At 37.2% G+C, this 24,662-nt stretch overlaps 1 protein-coding gene across 3 annotated transcripts in view; it reads left to right on the top strand.

Annotated features, from left to right (window-relative positions):
• Positions 1-245: 245 nt before the first annotated feature.
• Positions 246-24,662, top strand: part of LOC112145351 (FYVE, RhoGEF and PH domain-containing protein 5) — a 41,179-nt gene continuing 16,762 nt past the window's right edge. For 2 of the 3 annotated variants that reach the window (XR_002919055.2, XM_024270517.2), the window contains exons 1-9: positions 246-447; positions 3,403-5,611; positions 15,260-15,407; positions 15,516-15,574; positions 15,643-15,673; positions 18,186-18,337; positions 19,603-19,759; positions 24,000-24,081; positions 24,149-24,199. Coding sequence is in view for 2 of the 3 variants with exons in the window: in XM_024270517.2 (XP_024126285.1) it covers positions 288-447; positions 3,403-5,611; positions 15,260-15,407; positions 15,516-15,574; positions 15,643-15,673; positions 18,186-18,337; positions 19,603-19,759; positions 24,000-24,081; positions 24,149-24,199 (3,049 nt within the window). In the remaining variant the exon portion in view is untranslated. The remainder of the gene's footprint in view (positions 448-3,402; positions 5,612-15,259; positions 15,408-15,515; positions 15,575-15,642; positions 15,674-18,185; positions 18,338-19,602; positions 19,760-23,999; positions 24,082-24,148; positions 24,200-24,662) is intronic. The other variant, XM_024270518.2, reaches the window with a different exon arrangement.

Raw genomic sequence — 24,662 nt, 5'->3', positions numbered from 1 at the left:
GCGGCCAAATTCATCTTAGAGCATTCACACTCGCATTAATGCATCTAGTTCATAATTATGTTATAAAGTTACAGTTTTAAAGTTTTAAAAATGTAGTTTCAGAGTGTTCAATAAATGTTTATCCTGGTCCGCCCGTGTCTTAAGGAGTTTTGGATTTGCCCCCTTGTGTGATTGAGTTTGACACTCCCGCTCTAAACCTTCAAACCAGCCTGGACTCCCAAACAAAGGCGCGCGGGCTCCAGCAGCAGCATTTGGTTTCCAGTCGCGTGCGTCCTGCGCGCGCGGGGATGCGCAGACGATCAGCTGAGCAGCGGAGGGCAGATCCGAGCTCAGTCTGCGTGCGGGGCGTTCTGCGGGAGCAGCTGCGGGGATTTGAGCTTCACGTGCTGCTTTCCCTGCGTTCGCGGAGGCGATGCTGCAGACGGAGCTTCTCTAAGATGAACGCAGGTGAGGAGATTGAATCCAAAAATCCACATTCAAAGTCGGAGAATGTGGTCGAGAACATTAAAAGACGGCGGAATAGTTCGATGGTCCAGTTTTCATTGTTAGTTTAATATTTTTATACCACAACTCTGTAAATAAAATAGCATATATTCTGTTTGCTTTATTATCTTGGATTAATCTCACTCTTATCGTCAGTTTTCAGTGATGTTGTCACACTGGAGGATGAGAATACAATCAGATTTGATTGTTGTACCTGGATTGAATGTATTTCAGATGGAATAACATAAAGATTTATGTTTTTTGTCTTAGTGTTAAAGTAAAGGAGCCTGTTTGGAGCCACAGTAACATGAATGACAGGAAGTGAGTCAGGGAAATCCCTCAGTCTCCTTTGTATTCCTTTGCTGGAGCATGTGAGAGCATTTATACTTGTATATAATGATTCATTTGAACAACAAAGGGATTTGGTCCAGTTCCTTACAAACCAAAACTCTCTGAGAGTTTACAAAAATATACTTTAATTATGTTTTTGTGACCATTCATTTTTAAAATGTAGTTTTAAACATTTACAAAAGTTGAATTATAAAGTATTTTTCTATAACAAGTTTATCTTATTTTACTGTTGACAGCAGAACACACAAGGTCCTTTCAAAATAAAATACAATCTGTCTTAAACCAGATCCTCATGTCGCAGCAGATTTACTTAAACTAGAAATAAAAGAAGTCAAAGATGACATTTTTCATCATAATGACTTTGGTCACTTTTTTCTTCATATACAACATTTAATTTGAATTTTTATACAAAATGTGTCCAAATAACTGCAGTTAAATTCTTTGAAGATATCGCTGTTAGGGGTTGTTGTGCAGCAGAACACAAGAATATGTGCTTTTTGTGTATGTCAATAATAGTAGATTAAAGCTTTTGCCAATATTAACTCAGTTATCTGACATATTAAATATGTAATAATGTAACAAATTAAATCGAACAAAAATATTGTGAATACTTAGTAATCATCCACACTATAGTGATTCTCCTCCTCTCTGTATTTTTTTAGCACATAAAAACTCAATCACACTTTCAGCGATTTCAGTAATCTTGGTATCAAAACGTTCAGCTCATTCAGAACTTTACTGCTTGTATTTTTAGTACTCATGAACTTCAGTTTCTGAAATATTGAGCAAAATATGCTCCACAGGAAATGAATGAGAAAGTCTTCAAATTTCAAAATTTTAAGTAGATTAGCAACAAATTATGCTAGGCTATGTTTTCATCTTTCAGAGCGATTTTCAAAAAAATTGGAGTTTACCTAATACTTTAGCAACATGCTAACGTCTTTGGCTAATGTGTTATCTGTGGGGGTTTTTAGGCTAATTTGGAGTTTACCTAATACTTTAGCAACACGCTAACGTCTTTGGCTAATGTGTTATCTGTGGGGGGTTTTAGGCTAATTTGGAGTTTAGCTTATATTTTAGCAACATGCTAACATTTTTTGATTAATTTAGTTTACTGAGGATATTGGCTATTTTGGAGTTTAGCTTCTATTTTAGCAACATGCTAACGTTTTTGGTTAATTTTCTATCTACTGACTTTTTAAGGCTAATTTAGAGTTTAGCTTCTATTTTAGCAACATGCTAACGTTTTTGGTTAATTTGCTATCTACTGACTTTTTAAGGTTAATTTAGAGTTTAGCTTAGCAACATGCTAACGTTTTTGGTTAATATGTTTTCTACTGTGGGTTTTTTTAGGCTAATTTAGAGTTTAGCTTCTATTTTAGCAACATGCTAACGTTTTTGGTTAATTTTCTATCTACTGACTTTTTAGGGCTAATTTAGAGTTTAGCTTCTATTTTAACAACATGCTAACGTTTTTGGTTAATTTGCTATCTACTGACTTTTTAAGGCTAATTTAGAGTTTAGCTTAGCAACATGCTAACGTTTTTGGTTAATATGTTTTCTACTGTGGGTTTTTTAAGGGTAATTTAGAGTTTAGCTTCTATTTTAGCAACATGCTAACGTTTTTGGTTAATATGTTTTCTACTGTGTTTTTTTTAAGGCTAATTTAGAGTTTAGCTTCTATTTTAACAACATGCTAACGTTTTTGACTGATTTAATCTACTGTGGAATGTTTTGGCTATTTTGGAGTTTAGCTAGTATTAAAGGAACGAGCTAGCTTTTTGGCTATTTCTGCATCTACGTATGGATTTTTTCTAGACTAATTCAGAGTTTAAGCATCACACTAAATATTTTTGCAAAGTTGGCATGTATTAGGTGTTTCTAAGCAATTTTACTACATTTTTTTTTAAATTTAGAAATCTCCCAGACACTCTTTCATAGTTCTTTAACTAAATCTCCAGTCTTTAAGCAAATGTAACATTTTGCAAATAGTTTTTGCATTTTCAGCAAATTCCTTCTGCAAATAAATTAAATTGTGTCACCATTTTCAGCAAAAAGCTTCAGCATCCTCAGAGACTGTTTTCAGCAAAAACCTTTCACACCAGCATTATAGCAGGTTTTCTACTTCAAATAATTTCCATTATTCTTCAAAGCCAAAGAGCCATCAGAGAGACAAAAGAGACTCCAGAGCCTCAGGTTTGAGACCCCTGATCCTGACAAGCTGATGTGTGTGAGAGAATCTAAATCTGAAAAACAAACAGCTCTGACTCAGTTTTGCCAAACTGATTTGTATCAGCGTTTTACTCAAATGCTTTTGTTTGCGTTTTAACCAAATCAAAATAGTTTAGAGCAGTTTAGAAGCCAAACTTTTTCTCACTAGAGGGTGATAAGAGTGTAAAACTAAAGTGGAGCACATTTGTGATAAACGGCTCTATTTAGTAAATATTCTAGTTCCGTGAGCGTTGGAGTCTTCTGGCAGTTTCAGGTCACAGGAACAGCACGCCAATGACCTGTAGTCTATTTTAAAGTGCATAATCTTACAGTTTCCTTTTCCTGTTGTTCTTTCAGACTGCACAAAGCCTTCTGTTGCTCCCAAGCCAAGAATTGTTTGTCACGACAACCTGAAGCCGCCCTCCTCTCCTGCGTCAGCAGCCAGGCGTCCCAAACCCTCCATAGCTCCCAAACCAAAAGCCACAGTGCTGCTCAATGGCAGCCAGGAAAGGATTCGTAATGGCATTGTGCCTTTTTCGCACGATGATGATAAGCACATTAAAAGTCAAAACAAAGTGGTTCTAGAATCATCTCCCTCAAAGAGAGCGCTAAAGGCGGATATCTTCAGATCTCCACCAACACACTCGGTGACTGTGACAGAGGAGGAGACGGAGGAGGACGATTTACTTCAAGAAATAATTGAGGATTGGAGATTGAGTGATAACGCTCTAACAGATGAAGCTGACTCCCTGGAAACGCTGTGGCTCAGTGAGGCCAGACTCACGGCGGACTCTGAGGGAACGATGGACACCGAAGCCACAGAGGACACAGACGCTGAAGCTTTTGATGCAGGGGAAGCTCTGGCCGACACCGAAGGCCTCTCGGTGGAAGACCTGTCTGTAGGTAGTGCTGAGGAGGAGGCGAGCAAAGAAAGTTCAGCCGAAGGTTTTCCTGAGGACAGTGTGATGAATGCAGATGCTGTAATAGAGGAGAAGGAGGAAGACGACTGTGGCTTCACTTGTACCATCCTGAAGTTGAGGTGTGGCCAGACGACAAAGACTGAAGACCAGCAGGACGCATGTGTCTATGACTTCAGAGACGACGACCACGAGCAGGTTTGTGAGGCGGTGATGGATCGTGAGCCCTATTGCATTTGTGGGGAAGACATCATCATCAGCAAAGAGTTGAAACCAGAGGACGAACACCCAGAAATTACATTTTCTACAGTAAGTAACAGCTTAATAGTGAATGGCAAATGTGAGGAAAATGAAAAGGAGGAGTACTTGTGCTTTGGTGACCGTGTGAGGACAGAAGACGCTAAGTTTGATGCACTTGGAAACAAACTTAACAATTTGAGTTTCAGACAGAACGCTGTGCTGGCAGAGACCGACACCTCGCTGACTTCCTCTCTCTCAGAAAGCCAACTTCTCTCCCCAAACATAAGTGTTTTTGAGGACGAAGATGCTCACATCGTTCCCTTTCTGGACGATACGGAGCAGGACACCAGCAATCTTTACGAAGGCTTTGGTTCGTTGGCTCAAACGGGTTTCCCTTTCACCACCGGGATCCCATCGCCCTCTCTGTCACAGCGGAATACAAACCACATGGCGGACACTGGAGCCACACTTTTTCAGAAATCCTACAAAAGTGGACTCCGACCACCGCCAAAAAGCTCCAGTCCCATGTTGAACTCAACGCGGCACAAGAGCCTAACAAAACCAAACTATTTGTCCTTGTACTCGCGCTCCCTCTCCATGGAGGGGCAGGACGCACACCTGTATGTCCACCGGGACGGCTCTCCCAGACAAAGAGGTGCCTTATGTTCATCCGACAGCTTCTCCAGGAGCTCGCCGCAGTCGTCCAGCGCCCTGTCCACACCCACGTCTCTGGTGGATATTCCTCCTCCGTTTGAGTTGGCCTACATCACCAAGAGGCCCATCACAAAAAGTTCTCCATCACTTCTCACAGTGGGAGACTCCACAGAGAAAAACAGGAAGAAGAAATCCTCCATAAAGCGTTTCCTGATGCTCAAGTTTGGTTGGAAAACAGACAAGCAGACGACAGAGGAAAAGAAGCCTTCGGCTGATTCCAGCCGTCGACTGCTGGAGCTGGACAGACACAGCCTCAGCAGCTCTCCACGGTTGAACTCCAGGCCGCCCGGCAAGCCTCTGGTCTCACCGGAGCCGGCCTCTTCCTTTCTGTTCTACCAGGACAGCAGGAGGAAAGGGAACTCGGTGGCCTTCCTGAATCGCAGCGTGGTCCGGGTGGAATCCTTCGAGGACCGATCCCGCGTGCCTTTCACCCCGCTCCCTCTCACCAAGCCCCGCTCCATCTCCTTCCCCAACACAGATACCTCGGATTACGAGAACGTCCCTCCCATCAGCTCGGACTACGAGAACGTTCAGGTGCCTCACTGGAGAGCCGCTCGGATGGCGTCGCAAGCAGACTTCTTTGAGCGGTCGTTCCGGGCCGTGTCTTCGGCGAACGAGACGGACGGTTACGTGGACATGAGCAGCCTGCCGGGGTTTGAGAAGAAAAGCCACTTCGCTAAACAGGACAGTGAAAGGTGTGTAAACGACAGCATTGGATGAATGAATGAATGACTGAATGAATGGATGGATGATATGGTTTATTTCAAACAATCAGGTAATAACATCACATAATGAATCACAAATAGATCACTTCAAAGGGAGTGGAAGGAAGTGAACTTATATAATCCCACCCCGACTCGACCATTGTATCTACATGAATTATCAATATCCGGTTCAGGACTTAATATCAAATATTTATACTCTACAATAACAGATTCAAGTTATAAAGGATCATTAATATCATTGATGTAATCAAATTTCAAAACATCCACAGGAAAATCATTTACATTAATCAGTAACAATAATCTAAATATTCTCATCAAAAAGAAAATTTGTGAAGATTGTTTTCCTCAAAGAATTATTGTAATAATACAAAAAGTAATAAGTTGAAAAGGAAAAAGATCAGTAGTTTGAGCAGAATCAGTGCTACATCACAGTTTAGGAAAAGGTTTAAGGCCACGTAATCGTTCTTCATTGTTATTACTGAGAGACTGTGAAGGTCTCATCTCAAGGGAAATGTGCTCGAGTTCTGCAGCTCAGAATCGGGTCAGAGTTCACATCCAGCGGGTTTGTTGAGATCACATTTTACATTTTGCTTCAATTAAAGGTTTGAATGTGCGTAATCCCACAGTTCTCAAAGTCTTTCATGGATTTTACTGCCAGAGACTTTGTAAGGTCTGATGGTTCGAGTGGTTTGACAAAGATTCTGAAGTTCTGGATCCATGTTGAATGAATCAGGATGATATTTGGAGAGAGGAACATTAAGAAATATATTCAAACCTTTCAGGTGTTTGCGTTGTTTCATCAGAGCTATCTTGTGCTTTCGATTCACAAACCTGATCAGGATAGCTGGTTTAAATGGTAAATGGTAAATGGTGTATACTTGTATAGCGCTTTCTACCCTCCTTCGAGGGCCCAAAGCGCTTCACAGTCACAGACCCATTCACCCATTCACACACACATTCACACACTGGTGGTGGCTCCGCTGCCGAACACTGGCGCCAACCTCCCACCAGAGGCAATTCGGGGTTCAGTGTCTTGCCCAAGGACACTTCGACACATGGGCGGGTAAGGCGGGAGTCGAACCCGCTCACTTCTGATCAGGAGTCGACTGCACCACGGCCGCCGGTTTATCCGTATTTTTTCTCAGAGGAAGCGGATGACAGACCTCAACAGTATTTAGGTCCAAGGAAATCCCTTTAGGCGCAAGAAATACTCCAACTTGATCCTCTACGGTCGGGTTAGCATCCATCGCAGCTCCGTTAGCCTCCATGCTAGCGCTGGTAGCACCAGGCCGCACCCGGGGTTGTAGTTGAAGTCCCGTGAGAATCATATTATTCATCCGTGCCTGTTGATCCATGTCATGCATCCTTCTCTCCAGGAGATCTTGGCGATTATCTCGTTGTTCGTTACGTGCCCTTTCTTGATGGAAATCTTCCAGGAGTTGTAGCAGTGGGGATAGCTTAGCCTCAAGTTGCATCAATGTTATCTTAGCGTCCATTAGCATCAGCAGCGTTAGCTTAGCTTGAATATCGGCAAGCACGATTTTGAGCTCCGTCAAATCGGCTTCAAGACTTTTCTCTGGTGTCATGTTCAACTCTCCTCGTTACAGTAGCTGTTTTATAGCAGCTCGGTGATTAAAGTCGCTTCTGAGCAACTTTAAAAGACTTTAAAAGACTTTAAAAGCCGAAGAGTTGAGGAGAGCTGGAGGCACACGTCTGCTTCTCATGATTCGGAACTGGAAAAAAAGAATTCACAGATTCATTCATAGATTTAAGAAATACCAGTTTGTTGGAAATATTGTCCAACATAAAATGAAGATTTGATCGTGGCCAAGTTGTCAAAGAGTATAAATAAATGTATTTATGGCTATCAAACTCTGCTGTAGCGAGCTCTGCTGTAGCATGCTAGCAAGCTACGCTGTAGCATGCTAGCATGCTCCACTGTAGTGATCTAGTGAGCTACGCTGTCCCCCAGGCGGCTGGATAGCATAGCTCACCTATCCATTGAATCCCCACTAAGCTAATGTAGGCAAACACAGGTGGCACATTTTCTGCCCACTTTTAAACCATCATCTTACTGGAAGGTGACTTCGCATTTACGGCCCTGTCGTCATTGTATCTGACGTCGCTCTGAAAAAGGTCTATTTGCGGTTGTATTTATGACTGAGATTAGGCAAACACTGCTTTGTCGTTCGATGACATAACTTTTACTTGAATTGTAATTCTTGAGTTAGTACTTTTTACAGTGTCAGCACGGTCGTTTGTTCTGGTATGATGCCAGTTTAATAAAACGTGCAAAGAATAGCATTTTCTGATTATTTGAGTCTGAAAGCAGCAGCAGAATCCCTGTTGTAAAATGTAATGAGGTTGTCTGTGAGGCGCTGGGATGTTCGTCGGTTGGATCGGTCCACTGACACGTGCAAATTCAGTGTTAACACACAAAATGTTCCTGTGTTTTTGTGTGGATTGATGATGCTGTTCATCATTTTAGTGGGTCTTGTCTGCTTTTACTGTGACCACAGGCCTTCTTTATTGCTTCTTGGTCACTTTACAGGTTTTATAAATCCTCTGGGGATGAAGATTTATCCTCTGATGCTGCAGTCGTGGCCGCGGCCATCAGCTGTGTGAGGAAAGCTTCCTGCAGATGAAGTAACTCCAGCTGTTATCTGTCACTGCTGGGACATGTTGGGCGGGAGCGGTAGAAACGCCGGCGTGAGGGTGGTCTCTTCAGATCTGAGTACAACAGGGTGGCGTCCTCCATTAATCATGTGTTCAGGTGCAGGGAGGAGGCATGGTCCGTATCCCTGCTGCGGTTTACTCATCGGCATGATCGGCCGTCGTGTGCTGACATGAATCCCTCCCACTCCTCCAGCATTCCTGCCGGCTGGGTCCGTATCATACGGGTCACTCAAGATGATTAATAGTCGGAGCGTTTTGGAGTCATTGCTCTTCTGCAGACAGTGAGGAACAAGAGGCGACGATACAATCTGGATGTGTTCTGTAGTCAGCACTTGTTCCCCGTTTCCTGGTTCAAAGATTTCCTTTCTTTTGTTGGTCACAATTACGAGGGAATCCCTTATTTTAACATTCAAGACCAAATATTTCTTTGTTTCAGCAAAGGGTGGGCATACTCATAGTTTTCCTGATGTTCATGTGTTTTTTCCAAGTCAGTCATTTTTCCAACACCCCATGAACGGAGCATTTCTCTAAAGTCCCCGGATGACATTTTTTTTTATTAAAAAAGCATTCCTAGGAGTGTTTTAATTATGACTATGACATTTTTACCAAAGTCCCTCAACATAAATGTCTTTAAAAGACGTTTTTCATGTTGATCTGAAGCCTCTGTTTCTAAAATCTCCTCTGAGGGGGCGTGGCTTTTGGACCGAACTCCTCCAGTCAATGTGAAGATACCATCTTCTCTTCTCCAGAACCTGAACTAGACACTAGGAACAGATGAGGGTTTAGTGCATGTGCAGCAGAGCTGTTGATGGAAAGAAGATCATTCATTCAAACAGAGTCTGTCCAAGACAGTTTGACTGATTTAAAAGGAGAAATACTCAGAAATGAAATGATTTCTTATTATATTTGTTCTCTTTCAGAAAAAAAATGCCACACAGACATGTTAGAAACTATAAAAACAGGATTTTCATCAGACGAGGACTTTTAAGTTGTGAAGGACATTAACCTTTTGGTGAAATTTGCTCTAAAATCAGAGCAAAAGCTGCAATTTTGAACTTCTCTTTTAAAATGTATATATTTATATTCAATCAAAATGTATCCATGTTTTTGTCCAGATTTTATGTAATTTCTCTTACAAGGTAGATTACCAAAACACGTCATGTGACGCATGTGCTCCTGCTCCTTTTGGCCTTTTTGGCAAATTTTAGAACCATTTGGTCTCACAAGTCAAATAGTTTTTCCACCCCAATTTTAGCAGGTCTGAAGTCCAACTTAACCGATTAAAGTTACTTAAAAAAAAAAGAAAAAACTCAAAGTAAAACTCTTAAACTTAGTGAATTTTTGTTCTTTAAATTGGCTTTGATTTAAAAAATGAATTACATTGTTTTAATAGTTTTATTATAACAAACATTATATCTTGTTAAATTTTAAAGCACACATTACTTTAATTAATTAAAACAATTAATTTCTATTTGTTTTTCAAGAGAGAATAAAAAAGAATTCGTACAAAATGAGCTGATGTGGATAAAAACCCACAAACAGGAAAGATTCCAACAACGTTCAGGAGATTTAATGACATCACCATAAACGAACAACTAAACCCTGACAGAAACATCAGACCCAAACAAAAAAAAACACTTTTTAAATACTGAACATCTAATTAGTGAATGCAGATCAGATGTGAACCACAAAACAAAACAAAGCATCAGTACATGACACATCCTCACATAAATTGGCATCACTCAAACTTCTCTTAGCTAACCATTGTTCTAAAGGTAGCTGAAAACATTACATATACAAATAAAACAAATAAACTATTACTTTGAAAGTACAAGTTGACTATATTTAGGTCAAGAAACTGTCAAAAATATTATAGGGAAGCTTTACTGTTGCAAAGTGAAAATTTACTTTCTGTGGTTTCTATAAATTTCTATGAACGAACGCATTAAACCAGGAGAGACTCAATCCCACAAGACGACAGAATCCAAAACACACCTTAGGTCGCGGGCCGAACAGGTAAAACAATTATTGAACATTCTAAAACTAAATTATTAAAACTTTAAAACCTTAACTTTTTAACGTAATTATGAAGTAGATATACATCATTACCTGTGATAATACTAGTGAGAATGCTGGAAGCTGAATTTGGCCACTGAAGATGCTGAAGCAGATAGCCCGCTAAAATATGAACTAAATGCCAAATTAGCCTAAAAAACCTAGGTCTGTCAAAACAGCTAGCATGTAGCTGAAAAAAATGGCTAAACTTCCAAATAGCCTAACAATGTGAAAAAAATGCCAAATTAGCCAAAAACGTTAGCATGTTACTAAAATATTAGCTAAACTCCAAATTAGCATTAAAAAACTTCACTAGATGCCAAGTTAGTCAAAAAAGCTACTAGCTAAACTCCAAAATGGACAAAAAATGAAAAAAAAGCCTGAGTTAAGCTAAGTTTCAAAATAGACCTAAAAACATGAAAAAAGCCTTAATTAGCGAAAATAGCTAGCGTGTACATTTTAGCTAAACCTCAAAACAGCCTAAAAAACTTTTTTTTTTTTTTATAAAGTCTAAATCAGCCAAAACCGCTAGCATGTTGCTAAAATATTAGCTAAACTTCAAATTAGCCTAAAAAAATCTTAGTAAATGCTAAAATAGTCCAAAAATCTAGCAGAACGACAATATTCCAAACGTTAAAACTGTAACTTTTTAACATAATTCTGAATAATAAAAAGGCAGAAATATTATATCAGAATAAATCAACTTAAACCTTAAATAACTTTCAGTATTATACCCCCATAAAAATATATTTAATCAAAGTTATACAAGTAAGAAATGAGCACAAGATAACATCTGGTCATTAATAACAATAAAATAAAATGTTCTGGAGGGCCAGATCCGGCCCCCGGGCCTCTACTTTAGCAGGTGCATTGAAGTCTCCTATGACAATTTTTTTATTTAAAAAAAAACATCCCAAGTAATGTTTTAAATATGATTTTCACATTTTTAACCAAAATCCCACAACCTAAATGTCCTAAAAAGCCATTTTTCATGCAGATCTGACGCCCAACCCTCACATAGAAGTGGTAAATGTAAAGATCTGTAGTTCTGTGACTCTGATCTGTTTTTTAATCGGCCATTGAAAACAGTTCAGCAGAATCAGAACGGTCTGTGAACTCCGTGGTTGATGTTGTTAATTTCACCGCCGCCTGAGGAAGCCACATTCGCAGGTTTAGCCTCAGCCTCACATGCATTCGCTGGAAACAGCCCAAAGAGACGCAGCAGCAATATCTTTTATCTCTTCTCAGGATTTATCTGAGCTGCTTTTGCCCTGAGCTTTCACGCTACACAGCAGACCAGAGAGAGGCGACAGCAGCAGTTTCTTTTGAGTGATATAAAAGTCTAATATTGGAAAGCGTTCATGTACGGACGCCGTGTTTGAACATCCCCGGTGTCTCCTTTAAACGGCGTTCCGGTAAGCAAGTGTGCGTCTGAAGTCATGCAGGGGATGAACGTCTGTCGCTCTAAGCTAATTTGATTAAACAATCCTGAACAGGAGGCGGGTCCGGTCAGCGTATTGATGACGGAACTGGTTCAGGTGTTTTTTGTATGTTTACGTTCCCCTTTGAGCTCCGCCCATTAGCATATTCATCTGGTTTCCCTGCAGAAGAAACTCTCATCACATAAAACATCCGCATGGATCTCAGGTTGGTTCCTGTTGTCACCGCGGGCCTTCTGGACCCGTTTATTGCTTCATGCAAAGCTGCAATGTTTTATTTATTCACACTCGATTCTCCCAGTATGAACATTACAGGGATATTTCAATAAAATGGGTCATAAAGTTCAGAAAGATGGATTTCACGGTCAAGTAGAAAACATTTAACTCTTTTTTACACAAATAAAAGGTTAAAATTAGACCAAAAAAACCCACAATGCATCGTGTTTCAGAAAATACAAACAAAAGTTGTATTAAGTCTTAATAAAATGCTATAAAAACTGAACTTTTTTAAAGTTTCACATCAGTTGTTGAAAAAAAAGACTAAAAGTTGCTTTGTTACAGCTGAGTATTGGTTTTTCTCTCTTACATTTTACGACTTTAAATCTCATAAATCTACGAGAAAAAAATCATAATTTTATCCTAATAAATTTGTTTAAATTTACTACTTTAAATCTCTGAAATTTACGAGTAAAAAATTCACAAATTTAGCCTTTGACTTTTAAAGTCACAAATACAAACAGTAATTTAGAAGATTTAAAGTTGTAATTAAAAAAAAAAAACATTTTTTAATGTAAACTGGCCCTAATACTCTGTTGTACTTTATTATTCATGAATTATAGAGTTCAAATTTTGATCACATTTATTGATTGTAGTTTTGTTGTTCAGATATATTCTTTTGACCTAATGTTTTCTTTTTTATTTTAAATATAAATTGGTAGATAATTTAGTAAATTTGTTTGCATGTTAAAAATAATTCAGAGTAAAGTAATCCTAACAAATAGTAGGAAAACGGTTAAAAAGGTTTCAGGTTTACCGAACATTTTTAATCTGCTCTTCTGGATGGAGCTCACACTATAAACAGGATCCTTAGAAAGTCAAAGTTGGCAAATTTACTTTAAACAACCAAAAAAAAAAAATCTGCCAATTGTGTCAGAATTCTTTACTTGTTTTAAGTAAAATGTCTGCTCACAAAGATCTGAATTGAAATTAAAAGAATTGAAATAATAAATAAATATTATCATGGCTGCTACACTTTCTTAATAAGATTATTTTTCTGCCAAGACATAAATCAAAACAAAATTTTCTTTAAACAAGTTTTTTTTTATTCTTCAGATTTAGTTTTTGCAGTTATGTTTTTGATCTTAACATAGTTCACTCTTTTGTAACAGAATTTTCCTATCTGCACCGTGTTAAACTTTTCTAAGATAGTTGTTCTTTGTGTTTAGAATCCCAGTCATGTTATAAGTAGGGCTGGATTGTTAAAATCGTTTACAATCGATCAAAGCTTCATAGATCAATAATCAATCCATAAAAATATTGATCGATCAAGCAAGTAAGTCTGCTAGCTTGATGCTAACATTAAATGGAATTTCCCAAAGGATGGCTAATGCTAACACTCGGTCGACCTAAACACACATTAATGACTAAATGAACATCTTAATAAACTAGCAAGAATTAATTTTCCAAACTTTTTTAAGGAAATATTTTATAAAGTAAGTATTTTTGGTCTAAAACATTGTTTTTTGCTTCTTCTTGTTGAAAAAAAGTGTACTTCTATAGCGTGATCTCCACCTAGTGGTCAAACTGAAACGTCCTCCAGGAGAAGCAGAACAATGTTTACAATGTTAATGATCTGAACATTTTAGTTAGAACTTCTCCTTTAGAGAATCCATGTAACTCTGGATGATATTAACAATCTCAGTATTTATGATATTACATATCGCTAATGAACAATTCAGACCTGCTAGCGCTTCTCTGCTCCCTCGCACTCCTGTTCAGTCATCACCTGCGAGAGACTGTCATGCACACGCGCAACATTTTGTCACGTGCGCTCTCTGTGGCTCAGGCTCTGCAAGCGGAGAAACTTTCCGTGCGTGAAAAAGTGAAAAATGACTTGGGGGCGGAGACAAAGCTGCGTTGGCTTTCTTCTGATTGGTCTGTTTTGAGGATGACGACGCCTTCTAAACCTACGAAGACAGTAGGGCTGCCACGATTGGTCGACTTATCGACGACTAATCGGCTATCACGACTAATTTAATAGTCGATTAGTCGTTACTTTATATTATATAGAGTCAGTGGAAAGTTATGACATTCTGGTTTATGGAATATTTTAGCATTTATTGGGATTTGGATTTAGCAAATTCTTCAGCTACATGCTAGCTGTTTTGGCTAATTTGGGATTTTTTTGTTTTTTAAGTTTTTTTGAAGTTTAGCTAATTTTTCAGCTACATACTAGCTAATTTGGCTAACTTAGGCTTTTTTCAGTTTTTAAGCTAATTTGCCATTTAACTAATATTTTAGCTGGCTATCAGTTTGTTAGCTATTAGCTTCAGTGATTTCAGATATCAACTTAAACGTTTTTAGCTATCAGTTTCTGCATCCTCAGAGGCCAAATTCAGCTAACACCATCACACTAGCATTATCACAGGTAATGCTATATATCTAGTTTTTAGTTAGTTTAAAGCTAATTATGGTTAAGATGTGTGCTTTATATCCAATTTATGCATGACCTGATTAGTCGACCAATAATCAGTGATTAGTTGATTATTAAAATAATCGTTTGTGGCAGCACCAGTAAACAGGAAGTTTACGTTTGTGGAGGAGTGTGTAGCCTTTCTGCCATGCCGGAACATTGTTGGGACAACTGTATATGGTATATCTGACTTAAAAGAACAGCTAAGACTTTAGAAATAAAGATGTTTTGAGAAGTTTTAAAATGCACATTTAGTGTGTTCTTTTATTAAATGCAGTTAGCCATTCTAAGCTAGTCATGAATCTTTCTGGCAGCTTCTTTATCAGTCAACTATATTGAAAAAGTAACTATAAAAGCATTAATTACATAAATTGTAGCTTGAAGATTTTTTTTAATAGACCAATCAGAGGATTGTCTCCACCCCCAATTGTCAAAAGTAATTTCCTACTTGCACAGCAGAAAGATAATAAACTTAAAAATATATATATATATTGCATGGTATTGGCCCTGAACTGAAAATATACTTCTGAAGTAACCAAAGACTAGATTACTTTACACAATTTACAATGAAATTTGTCCTCCAGCTTTGACAAGAAAATCCTTTTTGTTTCTTCTGTATTTGAAGAAAATATATTTTCCTTTTTGAATCCAAACACTGAATCCTAACCTGATGTGTGGAGGAACACGTTGGGTTAATCTGTTCGTTTTATGGTGTTTTGTCTCCATGATCATTCTTTGATGTTTGTTCCTTCACAGCGTCTCCACTGATGAATACGTGGTTCCTGTGGTCGTTGCTTCAAAGGTTGACTCTACGAGTGAGAACCAGAGAGATCTGGGGGGTGAAGAAGACCAAGGACGCACCTCTGGAGAGGAAGACGGTGGGATGGACAACTATGACCGACAGGTTTGCTCTAGAGTTCCAGAAAAAGAAAATGTTTTTTTTATCATAACTGTAATCATATTTGGACTTGTGTTTTTAGTAATAATCTGTTTGTTTTGTTGGTTTGTAAAGCCTGATGGTCAGTCCAGAGCTTTCTATGTCGTCATGGATCTTGTGGAAACGGAAAGAGCGTAAGTAAAAATTCCTAATATTTCCTCCCTAATCCCCAAACCAGTCTAATCCTTCTGTTTGTCTGCAGACATGTGGATTCTCTCAAGAGGCTTCAAGAAGTGAGTAACTGTCTCTAAAATGTCTCATGCTTGATCAGCAGGACTCCTCAGGTGACGAGTAATTTAGGGAGTCTGTCTGATGCAGCGAGTTTCTCCTCCTAGAAACTGCAGCGTTTGCATCGATGAAGAATTTATCTTCATTTTCATGAGACTTTTAGTGGTTTTTATTGTTTAAATTAAGCACTTGATTGTTCATTTCAAGCTTATTTTCTGTTTGTTGTGTTACATTTGTAACAGGTCTATGTAGTTTATGGATGTTTAAATCTGATATTATATATCACCACTGGTTATTGTGTGATTGTTTAGTATAAGCAATCACACTATAGAGATTTCAGCAATCTTGGTATTAAAACGTTCAGCTCATTCAGGACATTACTGCTTGTATTTTTGGTATTCATGAACTATATAGTTTTTTTAAATATTGAGCAAAATATGCCACATAGGAAATGAATGAGAAAGTCTTCAATTTTTTTTTTTTTTTAGTAGATTAGCAACAAACATCTAAATATATTCATGGGATATGTTCTCATCTTTTTTTCAAACATTCGGAGTTTAGCTATTATTTTAACAGCATGTTAACATTTTGGCTAACTTGTTGTCTACAGGGGGTTTTATAGGCTAATTTAGAGTTTAGCTTCTTTTAGCAACATGCTAACGTTTTTTTTTTTTGTTTTTTTTTGTCATTATTTTTTTATTTGAAAAAGATTCAATGTACAGCAGTTTTACAGTGTTCATTACACAGGTTTCTCAGGCAATCCTTTTCAAGCGTTTTTTGTTCTGTCCATAAGTTCCAGAAACATAACAAGCCAAGTTAAGGCAATAACATCGACAATAAGTAAAGAACAGGAAGAATAAAAAAATAAATAAAAATAAAAAAATATATGTAACAAAAATACACATATATATAAGATATATATAATCAAATAAACTTAAATAAGGGTACATGTACTTATAATTTTCAAACAAATATTTCACTTATATCTTGGTGCGGAAACATTTCAGTCATTAAGTAGATGCTTAATTAGAGTTCATCCAAAGCCCGCTCTGTTTGGTGCAATATGTTTGATGAATTTAAACCAAATTTGGAGAAATTTTCCCTTTTGAATTTAAGTGTAAATGTCAATTTTTCCATTTTAAAGATTTCGTATATTGTATCCAACCAATTATCTAATGTTGGTGGAGCTGGGTTCTTCCACTTTCTTGTTATCGTTTTTTTACTTGCAGCTAGAAGTACCTGCAGCAACTTTTTATCTGTCCTTTGATCTAGAGCGGTTACATGGCCCAGGTAAAGATTCATGCTAACGTTTTTGACTAATTTAGTTTACTGAGGAATTTTAGGCTATTTTAGTGGCTAGGTAGCTTCTTTGGCTAGTTTGGCATGTGCTGAGGTTATTTATGCTAATTTGAAGTTTAGCTAATATTTTAGCTACATGCTAACGTTTTTGACTCATTTTTTTATCTGAGGTTCCTATAGGCTAATTTAGGGTTTATCTTCTATTTCAGCAACAGAATCACGTTTTTGATTAATTTAGTTTACTGAGTCGTTTCATTCTATTTTTGGAGTTTAGCTAGTATTTGAGCAATGCTCTCGTTTTTTGTGGCTAATTTGGCATGTACTAAAAGTTTGGCTTATATTTTTGCAACAGGGTAACGTTTTTCAATAATGTAGTTTACTGAGGAATTTTTGGGGTATTTTGGAGTTTAGCTAGTAAACAACGTTCTAGCGCTTTTGGCTAATTTGTTATATAGGCTACAGAGGTGCTTTTATTTTAGCTACATGCTAACGTTTTTGACTCATTTTTTTATCTGAGGTTCCTATAGGCTAATTTAGAGTTTAGCTTCTATTTTAGCAACATGCTAACGTTTTTGACTAATTAAGCTTACTGAGGAATTTTAGGCTATTTTGGAGGTTAGCTAGTATTTAAGCATCAAGCTAGCTTTTTTGACTAATTTGGTGTCTACTAAGGTTTTTTTTTTTTTTGGCTAATTTGGAGTTTAGCTCATATTTAAGCAACACACTAAATAGTTTTGCAAAATTGGCATGTTTAAGGGATTTAAAAGCAGTTTTACCACAAATTTGTCAGAAATTTAGGTCAACTTGAGTGCCCTTTCATAGTAATTCAATGAAATTTTCAGTCTTTTAGCAAATTTGACATTTTGCTAATTGCTTTTGCATTTTCAGTAAATCCGTTCAGCAGTTAAAGTAAATTCTGTCACCATTTTCAGCAATATTTTTATTACAGAATTCTAGTGTGTGGTTTGATAAAAATCAAAATTTCTGAAAATGCTACAATTGAAAAATATACATATTTGTAAAAATGGAATGTGAATAACTTTGAAAAGCAGTTTTCAGTCTGAATCTGTTCCTCCACTGTGGGAATGGAATCAATAGTTGATCATGAGACGTGCTCTTTACTGGGTTATTATTTCTATCAAAGACGTGCAGACTGATGGAGTCGTGTTGTCTTAGATAATACGTGTAATCAGGACATGAATCCTCGATCTCATTCAGGACTTCAGGGACGCTGTGGCCTCAGCGGTCGGGGATGAAGGGCAGCCTGTTCTGGATGACGGGAGACTCGGAGAGATTCTCAATGAGCTTCCTGATGTTTACGTCCTACACCGCAAAATCCTCAACGAGCTGGAATATCGAATCCGCCACTGGTAAGATTCAGAAGAGAGCGTATTTCCACACCAGGGTTTGGGCTGTGTTATAAAAAAAAAAAAAAAGTAACAAGCAAAAGTTTAGTTCAACTTTATTCCACTATTTAACAAAACCATCTTTAGTGTTTGAATTAAACAGCTAATCAAACATGTTGGTTCCCTTTCATCGTAGTTGGAGTTTTTTTGTCAATAGCTACGTTTACATGGCTACAAATAAGTGGAATAAACGCCTGATCAGAATAAAAACGCGTCATGTAAACACGCCGTTCGGAGACTCATTTGGATCCAAATTTCCTTCCGATTGGGACAGGAGGGTTATACTGGTTGTTGATCCGATCGTGTTTCATTACTGTTATGGATTGTACGTCATGCATAGAGAACCAATCGGCTGCTCTCCAGGGGGTCAGGAAGGCGGTGTGAGCTTCGAACCGCAGTCTGTCCGGCTTCTCTGTGCGAGTGAGCTGCTGAATTTTGGAAAACCGAGTCTCCTGGGAGACCTGTGTCTCCGAGCGGCGTCAGGACGGTATGAGCCGGCGGAGATGGCTTTAAAATGCCGCCACGCTCACCGAAAAGTTCTGAGAAACCGTGCAAAAAAAAAAAAAGGTTCCAATCACGTCCAGACAAAAAAAAGACTAATGTTATTCCCACACATTTACGTGCAGCCAAGATGCCGATTCCTGCACGGATTTAGAAAATTATGAGCGAACAAAATTATTATTAACAATAATGAAAACACGCTCAGAGTATCATCTCGCTCTATACAGGATCTTTGTTTGTTTATAACGGACTACTTCCGGTATTTTAGACAGTTCTGAACACGTCAACGTGATTTATTCTGATGGAAACGTTCGTCACAACCGGATCGAGTTTTTCAGGCTCATGAGAACAGTTCTATTCTAATCTGATCTTTGATCCGATCGACGACATTCTGCGCATGTTTATGATGTTTTTTCTTGTAAATGTATAACTTTAAATTTCCTAATTTAAAGGTAATGTTTCCAAGAGCGCGACTTTCCAGAATCTCCGTCTGTGTCCCTCTAAATGCGCACGGCGTGATCGTCTGAGCGCTCGCCGCTGCTGTGTCAGCGAGAACGGACAAGAACATTTGTCAGTTTTTGGAACTTAAAAAGCCGAACGGCTGATTTTTGAAAAAGTTTTAAGTGTGGAGAATACGATGTTAAAACATTGGAGCAGACAGAAACAGGGAGATGTTTTTCTTCACTTCTCCTGATTTCAAATCAACAACTGAACCTTTCTGCACTCAGGGAGGACAGCCAGAGGATTGCTGACATATTTCTGTCCAGAAAAGCGGAGTTCCTGGTCTTCACGACTTACATCGGCCACTTCGACCGGAGCATGAGTCTGCTGGAGAACAGCTGTCAGACGTCGCCTGCTTTTGCCGCCATCATTCAAAAGTTCGAGGTCAGAAATCACATTTAACAAAAATATGTTTGTCAAAAAAGGACTTTTTCAAATTGTTATTTTCTACTTTTTCTTATAATGATCACATGACCTTTTATCGGAGAAAAGCATGAGTTCTGAATGATGGATTTTTGTTAAATGGTATATAGTGTTTTATTACATTCTTAGACGGCTCAAAGCATTTTACAGTCACAATCACACATTCACACATTCACACCTGTAACCACCAGGAGAAATGTGGGGCTCAGCGTCTCGCTCACGGCGGCAATGCTTCATTTATTCACTCTAGATTCTGTCAGTATGAACATTATGAACATTACAGGGATATTTCAATAAAATGGTTCATGACGGACCGGAAACATTTAACTCTTTTTTACACAAATAAAAGTTTAAAAGATTAGAAAAAAAATCTACAATGCATCATATTTCATAAAACAACAAATAAAAGTCTGAATAAAAATGTCATAAAAACTGAACTTTTTTAAGTTTCACATCAGTTGTTGAAAAAAGGAACAAAATGAAAAGTTGTTTTGTTACGACGGAGTATTAGACGACCAAAAAAGAAAAAAAACTAATATTATGAGTTTTTTCTTGTAAATTTTACGACTTTAAATCTTGTAAATCGACGAGAAAAAAAATAATGAATTTAGCCTAAGACTTTTAAAGTCATAAATATACGACTTTATTCTCGTAATTAAACAGTTTGATTTTTTTTCATAAATTTGCAAGATTTAAAGTTATACATTTCCAAGATTTAGTCATAAATTTACGAAATTTGAAGTTATAAATTTACAAGAAAAAAATCATAAAATTAGCCTAAGATTTTCAGTCTTAAATATACGACTTTATTCTCCTAATTTAACTGGTTTTTTTTCTTCGTAAATTTGCGAGATTTAAAATGATACATTTCTAAGGTTTTGTCATAAATTTACCAGATTTAAAGCCGTAAATGGACAAGTAAAAAGTCATAAATTTAGCCTATGACTGTTGAAGTCATAGATATATGACTTTATTCTAGTAATTTAACAGTTTCTATTTTTTTTCATTAATTTCTAAGTCTTAAAGTCAAACATTTTCTAAATTTATAGTCGTAAATTTCCGAGAATTAAAGTTATAAATTAAATTATAAATAAAATCATAAATTTAGTCTATGACTTTTAGTCATAAATATACGACTTTATTCTAGTAATTTTAACAGTTTCGACTTGTTTCTCATAAATTTCCGAGATTTAAAGTTGCAAATTTACGAGAAAAAAATCATAAATTCAGCTTTTGACTTTTAAAGTCATAACACAACTTTATTCTCGTTTTTTAACAGTTTCAACTTTTAAAAAAATTTGCAAGATTTAATATATTATATTTATTAATGCAAATGAATCGCAAACAGCAGTCTGTCTCTGAGGGTTCAGTCTCCCACAGTCTGCGTTAAAACACTCCATCTGGTTCTTTTCCCACTCATACCATGTTATTTACAAAAGAAATAAATATTTAATTGCTTTTTAGTTCTTTAAACCTGATATTTTTTTGGTTTGGATCACTTTTTCACAAAAAACTATTTGATCCATGTTGTCATGTCAAGTGAATTTAATTTTGCGATTATTCACAGATAATAAGTGGTCGGCAAATACTGTAAATAAAAAAAAAATATCCCAATTAATTTTTCCCCAGGTTTGCGAATAATTAGTTAATTTTTTTTTATTGATTCTAGTTTTGATATCAGCCAATCAAGTCTTTTTCTATTTAAAAGGCAATAAATGCTGGAATAAAGCTGAATAAACATCAACTGAAAGGTTTAAAGTGTTATTCTTCAGCATCTACAGTATCTTCATGCTGCATTTATCGGCTGGGATTGCAGCCTGAGCAGGGATCAATGACTCACAGATCAGCCTCGTGTTCTTGTGTTTTATTCACCGACTGAAATGATATTTTATAGACCACTGAAGGGAGAAGTTGGCAGCAAGTCTCCTCCTCCTCCGTCGGCTGGTTTTAGGGCCTCCTGAGTTCAAATAAAAGGGTCCTGGTGTCTCCGTGAACGCAGTTTGTTGACGCCGGTGGCTTTTTCCTCTTTAGATGAGCGGCTGCTGACGGAAGGATTTTCCACTCTGTGGACGCATAGATACTGAAAGATGGTTCAATATATGACTGCTGCTAGTTTGCCAGAGGGGTAGGAAGCTGAAGCTGAAGCTGTGGATCGTCCCACTGTTGCATACATTAGCTGCACAGATTTACTCAAATGGAATTGAAACAAAAAAAGCTGGACAGGAAAGAGTAAAACGCCAGACAAAAATAAGAGTTTATTTTGATTTGGAATCAGTGAATCATTTCATTTGGGTCTGAGGAAACAGTTTCCTATTTTTTCTTGAAAATTGCTTCTTCCGTGTCTGCTCTTCGTTTTATTTTATAAACTAAATATAGATAAATACTGTTCTGTATTCTGCTCATATAACAAGGTCAGTGAGTCATTACTGTGTTGGTTAACTTTACCGTTTTTTGTGGTTAGACTTCTAAAGTTCTGAGATCTCAAATTTCATTTCTGTATTTTTTAACCCTGCATCAAAGAATTGATAGAACATTATTTTTTAGTGAAAATGCCTTTTTTAAACCTTTTAATGTAAAAAAAAACTAAATTATGAGATATAAATAGTATACGTTACACTGTAAAAAGTGAAACATTTTATCAATTACCAAAAGTACAAATAAATACATTTAAAAATGTTACTTCTCTTTGATTAAAATTTTAATTTGATGAAAACTAATAATTTTAAACGTAACAAATTACAGAACTTTTGCTAGGTGATCCAATGTTTCACTTTTTACAGTGTATGATGCACTGTCTCCTCCGTACCGTTCCTCACACAGATGCAGAGTTTATCGATGTCACAGAAATCTTCATGCGATTCGATTCTTGTTTTCATCCTAAAACTGGACTTATTTTCTATGAAGGTTTGAACTCTAAGAGTTTAAGAGAGAAAAATGTGAAAATGTTTTCTTAGAGAATTGTAGAAAATGTGTAGGGAGGAGTTCACTCCATCACCCCATGGGAAACATCTCCCGGTAGCCAATGAGCTGCAAGCCCCGCCCCCATGTGAAATTTGATCAGCTCAGCAGCCAAAACACAAAAACTCTGAGTTGAAACTGAAAATAGAGAACTGTAAGTGAAGATGCAGAAAAACAATAAATAAATAAATAGAAATAAAATTTAAAACAGCAGCTGTTTCTATTGGATACATTATTTTTCAATTAGTAATTTTACATCAATAGTTTTTTAACTTTGTCTTCAGTATTTTTTCTTTCAAATTTACAACATATTGTTCAAATTTTTAAGTGTTATTTCTTTTCTTTTTCAATTTTTTTAAACAAATGAAGATTATTCTTTTTATTTGGTAACAGTTTTAGATTTAAATTTTTCATTTTTAATTAATTTATAAATCTTAAAATCATTTTTCAGAATTTTCAATATTTCTTTCAAGTTTGCAAATTATTTTTTTCAAATGTACTTTTATTTTTCTCAAAATTTACGATGCCCTCTTTAAAATTTCATTTTTTTTATTATTTACAATCTGATTTTTCACTTTATTTTTATTTATTCACACTATTAAACTGAGATAGGAGGATAAACCCCTAGAAGATGGAACGTCTCGTTTTCAAGGGGGTCCTCCAATTAAGAAATACTAACAAATGACTGAGTAGAAATCAAACAAGATAGTAGAAACAAATATTAAATACACATAATAAACACACACACATAACAGGACAGGCTCTCAGTATCCACCTCTACCCAACAACATTTCAGAAAGTTAAAATACATACATTTGTCATACAAAAAACCCAGAATTTCTTTTAGTCCAGCCCTGATTTGACCCCATGAGGGTCTCAGCCCTGATATGAATCGTTCTTTGATTTCTTCTTTTCCATGTCAAATAAAGTCGATAGTTTTTGTGTTTTGTAAACGAGTCATTCCAGCTGTTTGAGAGTCACACAGGACTAGAGTGATGATGATGTCATCACCTCGTCTTTAACCATTCCAGGAAATATTGATATCTCAACACTTTGAGTGAACTGATGACGCCCCGAGAGGATGTAGTATCAACATCTCAACCATCAGTCTGGATTTCTGTATCAACACCTCCTGAAATAGGATGTGATGTTGTATTACTGCTGAGGAAATCTTTTTTCTGATCAATTCAAAACCTTTTCCATAAAAGTAAAGATGATAAATGTTGATATTTCTCTGGTTCAGGAGCAGAGTTCCTCTGTTGGCATCAAGCAGCAGCTGCTGCAGGTCATCGTCCGGGTGGCTCGGTACCGAATGCTCCTCACTGGTGGGTGAAACACAAACAAACGGCTGATATTTTACTATGAAGGAAAACATTTTCTTTCTTCTCTCAGATTACCTGAACAATCTTTCACCCGATTCCAGGGAATATGAAGACACCCAAGGTACGGTGAAACACGTTTTACTTCCTGCACCTTCACCAGCTCTGTGTGGCTCTGTTTTCTCTGGGAATGTATTTCTGCTCGAGGAAACGGCCTCCACAGCCAAGTTGGGTTTCTTTGTTTGAGCTGGCAACCCACCAGACAGTCGTTCAGGTCTTTGCTGTCTGTGATGTGTAATTCATGAGGAGCTTCACAGCAACACAATCTGAGTCTACATCTCTGATAAGGGAGCCACTTTGGTCCAAACTTGTAACACTCCTGAGACTCGGAGGAAGAAGATATTTGATCAGCGATGACTCCCTCTGACTGCAGCAGAGCAGGAGTGTCAAACGATCGCACGAAAAATCTAAAACACACCTGAGGTCACATTTATTAAACACTCTTCTTCTTCTTCTTTTCCTTTCGGCTTTTCCCTTCAGGGGTCGCCACAGCGAATCAGTTTCCTCCATCTAAGCCTGTCTTCAGC

Source organism: Oryzias melastigma, linkage group LG5 (assembly GCF_002922805.2).
Source record: "Oryzias melastigma strain HK-1 linkage group LG5, ASM292280v2, whole genome shotgun sequence".
NCBI lineage: Eukaryota > Metazoa > Chordata > Actinopteri > Beloniformes > Adrianichthyidae > Oryzias > Oryzias melastigma.
The sequence above is the reverse complement of the archived record's forward strand: the minus strand, read 5'-3'. Positions and strand labels throughout refer to the sequence as shown.